This window comes from Vipera berus (assembly GCF_964194415.1).
Source record: "Vipera berus genome assembly, chromosome: 2".
NCBI lineage: Eukaryota > Metazoa > Chordata > Lepidosauria > Squamata > Viperidae > Vipera > Vipera berus.
This window is the reverse complement of record NC_138203.1, coordinates 11,165,601-11,178,599: the sequence shown is the minus strand read 5'-3', so window position 1 is coordinate 11,178,599 and position 12,999 is coordinate 11,165,601. Positions and strand designations below refer to the sequence as shown.

General features: G+C 55.5%; 1 protein-coding gene across 5 annotated transcripts in view; it reads right to left on the bottom strand.

Moving 5' to 3' along the window:
- Positions 1–12,999, bottom strand: part of LOC308660996 (phospholipid-transporting ATPase ID-like) — a 49,917-nt gene that overhangs the window by 32,570 nt on the left and 4,348 nt on the right. For 3 of the 5 annotated variants that reach the window (XM_081315653.1, XM_081315650.1, XM_081315654.1), the window contains exons 2-4: positions 10,839–10,915; positions 1,349–1,407; positions 998–1,111 (exon numbers count right to left, since the gene is read on the bottom strand). In XM_081315653.1, the coding sequence (XP_081171779.1) occupies positions 998–1,111; positions 1,349–1,407; positions 10,839–10,881 (216 nt within the window). In that variant the 5' untranslated portion in view covers positions 10,882–10,915. Of the gene's footprint in view, positions 1–997; positions 1,112–1,348; positions 1,408–10,838; positions 10,916–11,110; positions 11,243–12,999 lie in introns of those variants that run through there. The other 2 variants (XM_081315652.1, XM_081315651.1) reach the window with 2 other exon arrangements.

The window sequence follows — 12,999 nt, the reverse complement described above, 5'->3', positions numbered from 1 at the left end:
CAAGGAAAATAAGCAAGGAAGCTGGCAGGAATTTGCAGGTCCCAGGCTTGCAGGCAGAGAAGTACATGGCTGCTGCTGGGGGTGGGGGGGGGGAAAGGAGCAAAAGAAGGGGTGGGGGAGCAGGGGAGAGGGGAGACTCAGAGAGGGTGCCCAAAAGGCACAGCATGGGGAAGATGCAAGAGACAATATGTAAGAGGGTTCACAAGAGGTAACGCACAGGCTGGAGAGATTGCGCAAAGTGGTGCAGTGGTCGGGGAATTTGTGGGTTGCAGTGAGAATTGGGGAGGGTGTGTGGGGTTGCACAAGTGGGCAGTGCAGTGCGAGTGTGAGTGATAAGGGGCTAAGGGAGGGTGGACAATTGGGGGGGGGGCTACACCAACAACCAGCCACCTTCCCCATTGCAAATTGGCAACTAGTGGTAGGTATGAATGGGTTGCCAAGCACCCAGATCAAGGTTAGAAGAGTTTGGGGGTTCTGGGACAGCCAGAACTGTGATGGCCGTTTGTAACCATCATTCGTTCAGCGCCATCTTAACCTGGAAGAGTCACTGACCGAATGGTCGTAGGTCAAGGACTAGGGGTGGATATCATTCACCTATGCCCTTCTTACAAGTGGCTGGGTCCTGTCCTCAGGGGAAGCCCGACTCTCGGAAAAGGAGTGGGAAGAGCAGTTCCCTTGAGGACCCCGATGGGTGGCAGAGATTACAAGTGGAGGGAGGCAGCCTCTGCCAGGGGGTGGTGGTGGTGGACGTTGCTCCTGGGCAGGGAAAGGGCGGAGAGCCAAAGGGGGAAACTGCTTTTCCCACCGGGCAGGTGAGACGGAGGACTGCCAAGATTCAGGAGCCACTCGGTCAACCTTTGTTCCTCAGAAGGGAAGGAGCCACTGCATCCACGGATGTTCTCAGGGTCCTCCCCAGACAGTGCCCCCTCTTTCAGGTGCCCACCCCACTATCTCTGCCCACAGCCATGCCAGAAGGGAGCCGGAAGGGAAGACTTGCCTGCAGAATGAGCAAGATGAGGAAGTAGGCATTGGCGATGCGCTGGAATTGCTCGAAGAGGTTGAGAGGCAGGAAGGTGAAGAGGTTGTACTTGGAGGTTTTAATGGAGTTTTTCTGTGGACAGAAGACAGCCGTGAAAAGGGCAGGAGAGGAGCAGCACGACTCACCACCACCCCCATGAAACGCTGGAGGGCTGAGTGGGCAAGGAAGCCCTCCCGAAGGGCCTGGGTGGCAAAGTGGAGAGAAAGGGCATTGCCACCCCCAGGGTCCTGTTCCCACAGGCCCCCAGCTCCCGTGTCTCTGCCACGGGGGAGGAGGAATGGGTGTCGGGGTGGGGGGCTGGTTACTTACAGCATAATCAAACTGCAGGTTGAAGGCCCGGTCGTTTGCCCGCAGGCACCGCTCCTCCTCTGCAAGGCAAGCGTGTGAGTTGAGTGTCAGGACGGGGAGGGTGAGGCAGCAGGTGGCAAGACTGGCCTGGGGGCCCGGTCCTCTCCCACCTCTTGGCTGGGGTGGGGGGCATTGTGGTGCAACATTCAGGAGAGGAGGAGAAGGAAGGCAGCCCAGGAGGGTGGGTAGACAGCCAGCCCACCCCCCACCCCCAGCCAGCAGGCCTGGCTAATTTTCAGTGAACTTATTTGTCCCCCCCCTTCTGCTGCCTCCAGAAATCTGGGAGCCACAATGATGCCCTTTGGGGCCCAAATCTTGTGGCTTTCCTTCTGATCAACACACACACACACACACACACACACAGAGTCTGCCTCTGAACAGCATGTGAGAGGGCATTGTGGTAGGCGGGGGGAGTCCCATCTTGGGAGGAAGGTGTTATGCCCCCTGGTCAAGCAGTGCTGGGCAGGACTTTTTGGGATGGGGGGGCAGCTGTGTATCGGGCATACTTTTTCCAAGAGGCAACTGAGTTCAAGGGAGTTTTAGGGTGTCAATTTGCTCCAGGGCCTGGAATAAGGCAAAACCCTCCGTGTAGATATCCCCCCCCCCAGCAGAGGGACCCTCCCAAGCCCATCGCACAAACCTCCCTGCAGGATCAGTGCAGATCCTCTCAGATCGACCACTGCAGAGCCCACCCGCACCCACACCCAGGGTGGCAGCGGATTCTGCCATAACTGATCTCTGGCTACCTCTCAGGACCAGCCTTATGGTTTCTGGACAAAATCTCCCCACTCGCTTCTGGAAACCCACCCACCCCTGCGCCCCCACACCCACAACTGGAGTACCAGCCTTGAAAAACCAGGGGAAGATTGGGGGGGGAGCCATGGCACTGCCAAGGAGGCCGACAGAAGGAGGGAGTCAGGCTCTTCCTCAAGGGGGCTTCACTTGAAGCCCCCCCGTCTTTCTTAAACAAGTTCACCGCTTAACAAAAACGGACAAATATTCCACTGCGTTTTGTGCTGCGCTGGGAGACAAGAGACGGATCCGATAATGATGCATTGATTGGCAGAAGCTTGATGGACTCTCCAAATGCAAAGATGCTTCATGGTAGCCTGATTAGGGGCGGCGGGGGGTGGGGGTGGGGAGGTCACCCCGGGCTTGACTGGCTTGCTTGGTTATTGAGGGAGAATTTGTAAAAGTAATCAAGCCAGCAAAGAGAGTAAACATTTAGAAAGGAAACCAACATATGTCTGTACGCAAACTTTCCAGCTGCTTCGCCTACGAAAAAACCTCAACCAGACAACGCAATTCAAAAAGTTTCCAAAAGTTTCACAAACTTTGCAAGATGTTTCTAGGGCTGCATGTTAAGCAAGAGTTTAGCGATGCCAGAAACACTCCACTGTCAGCTGAGGCCTCTTCTCAGAAATGCGGAGATCCTGACAAGGAAGGAGACCGAAAGTAGGAAGCTGCAAGCGCAAGAAGGGAAAGCAAGGAGCCACTTTCCCTTCTCTGGCTTCTGCCTGGCCTGGAGGAGCTGGCCAAGATGGCGCCCGGTGGGGCTGTCTGGCAAAACAACTTGGGGGCTTTGACGGGCATAGGGCCAGGCTCCTGCAGAGGGGGCGAGTGGGGGAGGCTGGGGGACACGGTCTTTCCAAATGACCTGGCAAAGAAGCACAATAAACCTAGAGAGGAACGCTCACGTCCAGCTGCTGGGAAGGCGGCCATCCAGCTTTTAGCCAAAAGAAAGAACACGCCGTTCTGTTCTGCTCCAGCCCACCCTGATGGTTTAGTTCTCTGCTGGAAGAACATCTGGACAGAAAGAGTAGAATCCAAGGGCTGGAAGGGACCTTGGAGGTCTTCTAGTCCAACCCCCTGAGCAAGCAGGAGACTTTATACCATCCCAGACAAAAGGCTGTACAATCTCTTCTCGAAAACCTCCAGTGATGGAGCACCCACAACATCTGGAGGCAACTTCCCTTCCACTGATTATTATTTTTTTTTAACTGTCAGGAATTATTTTTTTTGCTTAATTCTAGCCTGGATCTCTCCTTGATTAGTTTCCATCCATTGTTTCTTGTTTTGCATTCAGGTGCTTTGGAGAATAGCTTGACCCCCCCCCCTCCTCTTCTCCGTGAAGCCCCTCATGCCCTGAAAAGACAGCTATCGTTATCACCCTTGATTGTTCAGAAGAGAAAGCACGGCTAGGAGGGAGGCAGAGGTCTTATTATGCTTGAAACACGGGGTGGGTCCTGCATCCAACATCAACTTCCAACTGTGGTGAGCACAAGGTGGGGGAGGGGCACTGCAGAGGCCAGCCCAGTCAGGGTTTCAGTCCCCAAGAATAGGTAAGTACTCAGCACCCCACCACCACCCCCGCGCCCAGGACTTCCTTGGAAGTTATCTCTGGGTTGAGGCAGCATTTGCTTCCACAAGTGCCCCTGCCCCACTTTTAAACGTAGCAGCAGCAGCCGGGAGGGGAAAGCCCTGGTCTATCCTGGTCCCAGTGTGAACAGGGAGAGCTCCTCACTGGGCCGACTCTGGCTTAGGAAGGAGGCCTCTTGGGCCAAGGGATTTATTAGTGCTGCTCGCTCCAAAGCAGCGGTTAATTCTTGAAAGGAAGAAAGGAATTATTATGCTGCTGCTTGCAAGAGTCCCCAGAATAGCACAGATGCCTGTGGGAGAGTTGAGCTTCTAAATAAGAAGTCCAGCTAACAATTCCATTTAAGGCGCCGATAACTCCGTGGCTGCACTGTGCCACGGCTTCCAGGTCAGGGGGTCTCCAACCTTGGCGACTGTACAAACTTGTGGACTTCCACGCCCACAATTCCTCAGCCAGCCATGAAGTCCACAAGTTGTAAAGTTGCCCAGGGTTGGAGACTTCTGTTCTAGGTGGCTTGCAACAATAATAATAATAATAAAATCATAAGAGGAGGCAGCCCCTCCCCCTTTCAGCAAGGGTTCACAACATATCGCTGGGACAAAAAAAGGGGGGGTTCCAGCCATTTTTTATTACCACAGTGCAAACTCATCCCACCCAGAACAGCACAATGTCCAGGAAGGGATCCCACTGACCTCCAGAGGATCAAGGCCACTTCTCCAGGGAGCGGTCAATCATTACTCAGGTTTTGCCAAGGGCATCACCATCCTGGTGATGTAATTTTAACTCGATCATGCAATAATATGGGAAAACACGGTGTTGGCACACTCAGAGGCACATCCTCAGTTCCCATGCTGGTCTAGGGGCCCTTCTGAGTCCAGTTTCAGCAGCCCTTGTGGCCCCTCCACCAGCACCCGGGTCCCAGAAGCAGAACTGGGTTTCTGCAGCTTCCAATAAGGGATGGCCTTCAGCCCTTCCAGACCAGCTCTGGCCTGCCGCAGCAGCCTGATCCGCTTGCAGATTCCCCAGCAAGCGCTTTCAGAGCAGGCTGGCTGTTCCCCCATAGTCCAGCCCCCACATACCCACCTCTCCCCACTTCTTGGGAGACCCCAAGAAGTCCCCAGGATCAGACAAGCCTTTTGGCACAGGGCAGAAATTAGGGTGGTCCCAGGTTCTCTCGTCCAGGGGAAGACAACAAAGCTACCTTTTGTTGCTTGTGTCTCTGGTGTCATGAACACACACACACACACACACACACACACACACACACACACACTGTGGTGGTGTCCAAAGATGAGAGAGGACATATTCAGAGGAGCAAATGCAGCTTTATCACCTGCCTGCCCATTAGGAAAGCAGGGCAGAATCCCACCCAAGGCATATTGGCGTTTCAACTCCAGCACTGCAGATGGTGAAATCTGGAAAAATCCCAGGATTTCCCTTCTGTTTCGCCTCCACTGCCCTTTTGGTGACTGGTCCCACACAGACACCCCCCCAGGCAAGCAGCTGAATAGGCCTCTCCCCCCACACACACACCCAGCACTGCAGATGGCACAGCTTGTATAAATAGAAGGGAGGACACAAGTGCCCACTGGCTTCCCCCTCTCCTGAACTGCCCCACAGGAAATGCTAGGCCAGAGGGCCATCGGTAGTGGGTGGGGGTCCTTCGCTCACGAAGAGGGGGAACCTATGGGTAGTTCACAGTCCTGCTTGTGAAGGCGTGAGAGGAGAGCTGAAAGTGATTCACAGCCTCACTCACCCAACTCAACGCAAGGTGACATTGTGAGTCATCTTCCCTTTTCTCCTCGGCTTCAACACTTGCCACAAAGCTCCTTTCCTTCCTTCATATTCCCACCCACCCAGCACTCCCTCCCTCCCCTGCACCGCCAGGCCAGGCCAGCCCCAATACCCCTTGGCTGGTTGGGCATGAGGGGCCCGATCCGCAGGTGGGCAAGGCTTTGGGGGCATAGCAGCAAGGCTGCTCCTGGCACGGGAACGTCTCCAGCCAGGGTGACCGCAGCCACCCTGATGCTTGGAAGCTCTGCCTGCTTTTATGGGTGATGGACCTGTGCCACATATTAAAACTAGGTGGCAATCCCATGTTCCTGCGGGCACCCCTGCCCCTGCCTGCTGTCTTCTTGGCCTGGAACGGGAGGCTGATGGCTCTCTGCCAGGAAATAGTGGGAGCGATTCTCCCCCCCCCCCCCGTGGGCCAGGAGGCACTCCAGAGGGATGCCTCCCAGCACCTGGGACTCTTACTGATGGGGGAGTGGCATGGCTTTCTTGTTTGGGCTGCCAGGAAGTTTGCCCCCTCCAGATGGCAGCAGCAGGAGGAGGAGCCTCCTGCTTGCACCCTCGGCCATTGGCCCACTCTGTCCAGTCCAGCCCAAAGACTGTCCTGCTTCTCCTTGAAGATTGAGGGTGCCATCCTCTGCCCACCCCTCCTCAACAAACCCCAGGGCCCCCTTGAGATGCCCCCTCAGCCTCCCTTCTCTGAGGGACCCAAAGCCGGGGGCTGTCCCTGGGCTGGTATGCGGCAGGTGCAGAAACATCTTCCTGGCCCCCCTCCCCTCCCCCGCTCCTTCCCTCCTGGAGCAGGAGGATTCCTCCGCCCCCCTCGCATTCCCGCAAAGAGATCTCAAGTGGGTTGGGGTGGGCAACACTTGGGATGGATCTCTGGGAGGGAGGAATCAGCGCTGAGTTGGGACCGGATGCAGCTGTGGCCTCAGGGCAAGGCCCAAGCAATGCCTGGCCTGCACCTTGCTAGAGTCCAGGGTTTAAGTGTGTGTGTGGGGGGGAGACCCCCATGGGAGTACTGGGAAGGAGCTAACAGCATCTTTTCTGCCTTGTTTCGGGTGGCTTTCAGGGGCTGCAGCTCTCTGACATGGGGGGTTACGGTGAGCCTTTGAGGGGCGGGCTTTGATCAAACAAGGTGCTGCAAGACTCTTGCCCTAGACAGGCAGGGCTCTCCCTCTTCTGGGGGGGTGGGTGGGTGGTGGGGGTGGGAATTGCCAGCCAACAGCCTCCTCCCTGCAAAGGGGCTCCACAGCCAAAGGCCCGGGCCCATCTGTCCCCAGCGAGGAAGGGAGAGAGGCTGGCCCTTTAGGCCGGGCGAGGGGCAAGTGGGGTTTTCCAAGTCTGGACCTTCCTCACCAGTGTGTTTGCCTTCAGGGAAAGTCGTCGGAAAGTCGTTCTTTCCAAAAGAAAAGCAGGAAACTGACTGGCGGCTTTGGCTGCTGCTGGGGGGGGGGGGCGGGTTGAATGGGCAAGCAGGAAGCCTGCAGCCCTCAGACTGACTCCAAGTGTGGGAAACCACACAACTGCTTGTCGTTTTGGCCAAGAACCTTTTGGGAGGAAGGCAGGTGGTGGCCAAAGGGGAAGTGGGAAGCCCTCCCCCCACATGGGCTTCCAAAAGCCTTGAGGGTGGGGGCTGCACTGGAAGCTGCTCTAGGGATCTCTTCCAGGAGTCTCTGCCCCAGTCTTGATGGGTGCCCTTCTGGGTGAGGACCAGGGCTACCATTTCCCCCAGGGACCCCCGGCAAAGTGGGGTCAAGATGGCCTCGGTGCTCCCTTCCCATGGCACAAATGGGATCAGAGTAGAGCTGGGTGTGTGTGTGTGTATGTGTGTCCAGATTTCTATTTGCTGACCCCCAGCCTCTTTTGGCATAGAGGTCAGTTGGGAAGGGCAGACCAGCAGTCTCTCCCCCATTCATGCCGAGGCCCCTCCCCCTTCCAGACCAATGAAGGCTCAGGTGGGGTCTTGGAGGGGGGCAGAATGGGCTTTTCCTCCCCTTGCCCCCCGCCTCCCCCTCTTTGCTCACCAGTTCCTGGGGCCACGCTTGGGATTCTCGGCCTGGGACTCTCCGGAGGGGTCATGCCCAGCCTGCCGCCGGCGCCCCAGGCAGTCGAGGTCTCAGGTGGGGGGACCGCATGGTCAGCACAGCAGCCGGCTGGTTCAGCCCAGGGTGGGTGGGTGGGTGGGGATGGGTGATGCACCCACACCCTGGGGCCCAGAGAAGCAGCGAGGGTCTGCGGGGTGGGGGGGGCCTGGAATGCTGTGGAGAATCTGAGGGAGAGTCGGTTGGTGACAGTTGGAGGGAGAGGAAGGTCAGCTGGGAGACAAGAGGGCTGCAATGCTGCCCACAAGTGGGTGGCAGGCACACTGGGCCCCCAAGACCCCCAAGGGAGGGTGCAAAGCCCTTCCCATCAGTGGCCCCCGGGTCACACGAGCCAGGGCTTTTTGCCTATGGTTTAACCCACAAAGAAATCCGCTTCCATGCCTGTTACGTTACACGGCTCTCCCACTTCTCAGCCACGTCCAGGTCTTTGGGCTGGCCTGGCTCCTAGCAGAAAATGGGGCGAAGGTCCAAAAATGAACAGCCTGTGGATACTTTTATTAGGGGTCAGTGACAGTGGGGAAGTCAAGGCGAGATCTGGGGGAAAGCCCGCTGAAACAGTATAGTTAAGCAAGCAATATCCCTCCTCCCAGCAAAGTCATAATGTTCATTGGAAATCCAGCTAATCCACAGGTGGTCTGATGTGGCGGGTAACTGGCACACTTGGCGCACATCTCAACGGTCTTCTCCGCTTTCGTTTCTCTGCCACCGTCTCCCAGATAAAGGGAGACTCTTTCCAATCTCAAGGGGATGGAGGTAGCAGTGGAATATAGAAAGCGAAAGTTATCCCAAGTAGATGCAAGCTCACCCTCCCTGCCACAGAACAGCAGGCACCAAAAACAGAATATGTGGCCGAGGAAAGAAAGGAGGGTTTGGGGGTCCTGACAGCCTGCCTAGGGAGCCACTGTCTGTTCCTGCTGCTTCCCAAAGTGGGAAACTCGGCTTGTGTTTGTCTCAGGAGCTTGAGAAATCTGGGATCAGCCGGGAATGCAAGCAACGGATCCCTGGGCACACGGGGGGGGGGGGGGAAACGGGCTGCTTCACACCAGGGCTTATGTGGCCCCCAAATTGCTTGTGACCACTTCCTCTCTGCCAGACTGAGGGCTGCCCTGGACAAAGCAAGGCGTGACTCAAACAACAATGCCCCTTTCCTGGCTTCCCCCAACACAGCCAGGACAAGTCTCTGTGGAAGGAGCCGAGGAGGAGGTGGGCTGGTGGCAGTTTGGAAATTTGGGGGCACGTCTGGGCCCCCAAAGGGGCTTTCTGGGCATTGCCCTGGGTCCCCTTGGCAGGCGGCTGGCACAGCAATGGATCAGCCGCTCTGTGGCAGTGCCCTTGTTCCTCACAAACACTTGACTCATTTCCCCGCAAGACGGAGAGACCCGCCCCCACCGGGGTCCAGCTCCCCCCCCCCGCAGTGCCTCAAGAGCTGGGGGAGGAGGGAGTGGTTTGAACCATCTATTTTCAAGGCATCACCTCACAGTTTGACAGGAAACTCTTCGCGTGCAGACACAAATGTACAAATCCAACTTACTAGCTGTGCCCCCTGCATTTTGATGGATAAAAACCTCACCCCAAAAAGATGCTTTGTGGGGTTGGGACTCTTGAGGGAAGACCCTCTGCAGACCAAGTCAATGGATGTGATGTCCCCCCACCCTTGCCCCAGCACTGCAGGACCCCTCCTTCTGCAGGACCAGCTGAGGAGGAGGAACTGCCGATCCCCCCCCCCCCGACCCCTGGCATTTGCAGGAGGCTGAGCGGAGGGCAAGGAATGGATGCCCTTCACGGAAGGATTTACCTGCCCATTTAAGCAACACCCTGAAATGCCAAGGGCTTCAGGCAACCGGTCAAACGTGGCTTCCGAAATCCGGAGTGGCTCAATGGCCACAGCGAGGGAGGACAGGCGTGGGGCTTTGGCCTCGCGGAGCTTGCAGGATGTGAGGTAAAAAGGGTGTCACAGGAGCTCCTGTCCGCTTTGGGGGGGGCTGCAGAGCCCAGGAATGGGGCCAGACCAGGAGCTCCAGAAGCAGCTCAGGTGACAGCAGTTGTGGGGTGGCTTCCCCTTGGGCTCCTGCTTGTGGGAGTCTCCTCCTCACGAAAAGAAGGCTCCCTATCATCCAAGGTGATTGTGAAATGGGGGAGAAGAACAGGGAGGGCCTCCTCTTTCGGGTACCCCAATTGGGAGGGGCAGAGGACTCCCCAGTTCCTGCTTGTAACATCTAGCTGTAGAGGTGGCCAAGTTGACCCCGTCCAACCCTCTGGGCTGCCTTCACGCCAGCCCCACAAGGAAGGAGACGGAGAAGTCCTCAGGACATCCGGTGCCAAGGGGTCTTTTGCTCCCCTGGACATTTGATCAGAAGAGTAGTGGGGTGAGCTGAATCCCCTGGCAAACCCCTGGGTGACTTTGAGCAGAGCGGAGGCAGCAGGAAGGAAGTCGGGTTTGCCACTCAGGGTGTGCCCTGGTGTAAGCACGGCCACAGCCCCCCCGGGAGGAATGGGGCTCTTGCAGGCGATGAGATTCAGTGTGAACAAAGATTGCCCTTCTCTGGCCACACTCACAGCAGGGAGCAAGCGACCCTGGGAACCGCAGTGGCATTGCCCTGCTCTCCCCCTGCTCTGTGGGGCTTCCTCAGCAGATCCTGCAAATTCAAACTCTCCCAGGCCTTGCCTGACTGGACTAAGAGTGGCCCATGATCCTCCCCCCCACACCTTGGCTTTCACCTAGGGGCATGATGCCCAGGGGAAGGGCCCAATTCTGAACTTCTGCAGAAGAGGGACGATGGAAGAAAATGGGGGAATTTTGCCCAAACAAGGGCCTGCCGGAACATCCACAGTCCTGCTGGAGAGGGCAAAGTCCAGGGCGATGTTGTGATGCTTTCAGAGAAATACTCTGCAGGTGTACACACACACACACACACACACACACACACACACACACACACACACACACACACTCTGCTTTCCCTGCTTGTTTCCTTTGTGCCAGGAGTTGGTGTCTCTCCAATAAGGGTGCCGGAAAGCCCACTTGCCACCTGGCCACATCTCCTTCACTCTGGGTCTCCACATACCTTGTTCTCCCGATAGATGATGGTGGGGGTTCCTGGCACCCAGCCCACCCCACAACCCCCAGAAGGCAAAGGCAGCAGGGGAGATCCTGAGGGGGGGCACTCTGCTCACTCACCCTTTGAGGTCTTCCTGCCCGCGGATGGTGCAAAGAGGGGCATCCCGTCAGCAGCCCCACCAGCACAAGCTCAGCTCCTGGGCCAGAGAGAGAGAGAGAGGGACGTCACTGGAGGGGCTGGTGGGCCCTCTGCTCATGCTGGAGGGAGGGAGGGAGGGAGGCAGACACGGGTCACCTGGCAGGTCCGATTACACCTGTCTGCAACCATCTGGCTAAGTGTGTGTCAAGCAGGTGGCTTGCTCTGGGGTGCCTCGAAAATAGGAGGGGGCTACCTGTCCTGCCTATTCCAGGTGGGAAGAGGCATAGGCGGAGGGCTTCCTCACCCTGGTGCCAGTCCAGCTCCCCTTGCCAGCAGCAGGCACAGGAACGTTTTTCTGAGCCAAGAGAACATCTGCCCATCTAGCCATCAAACCAATTGCTGCTGTTCCTGGAAACACATTTCTTCAAAGCGCCCCACCCTGCTGACACACCCACCCACTGCATTTCCTGTAAGCTCTCCCTCCTGGCAGCATTGGGGGTGTCCAAGAAAAGGCCCCCCTCTGCCAGCCTGGAATCTCTTTGGGGCTGAGTGAAGGGCAGCCCATGGCCAGCGAGGCTGCTGGCTGTCCTTCCTGACCACCAGCCTCACATCCCTGGCCTGGCACCTCTTCCCCTCTTGGCTGACCAGCGCCATGAATTGCTTAGTAAAAATGGGAGCAGATAGAAATGCACACGTTACTCATTTATTTATTCAATGTCTGTAGTTGCCCATCTCAAACCAGTGACATAAGACAATTCAAAACAGTTGCAACATATTATGTCACTTCTCTTTCTCCATTTCTGCTTTTTCTTCTCTGGACAGTCTCCTTCCTTCCTGCTATCCACACATCCCTGACCCCAAGACGTGTTTAAAGATTGGGGGAGGGTTAATACAAAATGACAGGGAAAATATACGTGTGACAATATTAACAATGTGACTTCTCATCAGTATTTTAAAAGACCTGGAAAATATTTCATCCACAACTTTATTTTTTTTCCCTTGACAACATTTTGCTTCTCATCCAAGAAGCTTCTTCAGTTCAGTTCAAGGGAAAAAAAACCACCAAGAAATCCAGCTGCCTTTTGCAAAAGCAGCTATGGGACAACCATGGCTTGGAGGATTGAGAAGATCCATAGACATTTCACCCACAAAATAACTTTTTTTTCCTTTGCCAATTAGTTAAAGAGTCTTTTACCTAACCAAGAGAACTCATGGAGTCCTGGAATTGAACATGGTCCCTGAGACCATCCATTTCAACCCCCAGCCCAGGAATTTAAAGGACAACCTCTTCTTATAATGCACCACGCTGGGTCCTGCCCTCTGGAGCCAAAAGCATCGAGGGCATACAATGGGTATCCATAATTCCCATTGAAAATCAGATGCAAATTTGTCTGTCTGGGCTTGCATAATTTCCTTGGCCATTTGCCCCCCACAAAAAGTCTACAATTCTAGTTGTCCTCATACATTCCAGAGACCGAGGAAGGGGCCGCATGAGGACATGTCCAACCTCAGCTGACATTGACTGATTTCAAACTCTGTTAACAAACTTGAGGATTTCAACCCCAAACAGAAAAATAATAGAAAAATAGGATGAGGTCAGGCCGGAACGGTTAGCTTTGACTCTGAACGTCAACAGCAGGGCAGAGAGAGCAACCCAATGTCTTCCTCCCTATCCTTATCTCTCTGTCTGTCTCTCCATCCATCCACCTTCTTTGTATTAACCTCACTTTAAGATCAAATGTAACTAATTTTACATCCTTTAAAGCAGCCTCACACTGTTTTACAAGAACGGGAGATACGAGCTGCTTGTCCCCAGGGTCACATAAATAGTTAATGTCAATTTTATCGCCTTCCTTCAACATCTTCTAGAAATACAGGCGAGCTTCAGAGTCTGAATGGATGCCTCCTGGACCCCTGGCTAAGAGGCAAGTCTAGCTGCCCCGCCACTCAGATGCTGGCGCCGAAGCGAAGAACATGCCAGGAACCACTTTGGACACAGCTTGAAGTTCTATGCAAACTTTTGTAAAGAGTTTCTTCAGAAATCAGTTAGCCCAGAGCGAAAAGCCTTGCCTAGCCCCTTTGCCCGCCCCCCCCACGCCAAGATCTGCCAGGTATTTTTAGATGGCATTCCTGTATAGCGTA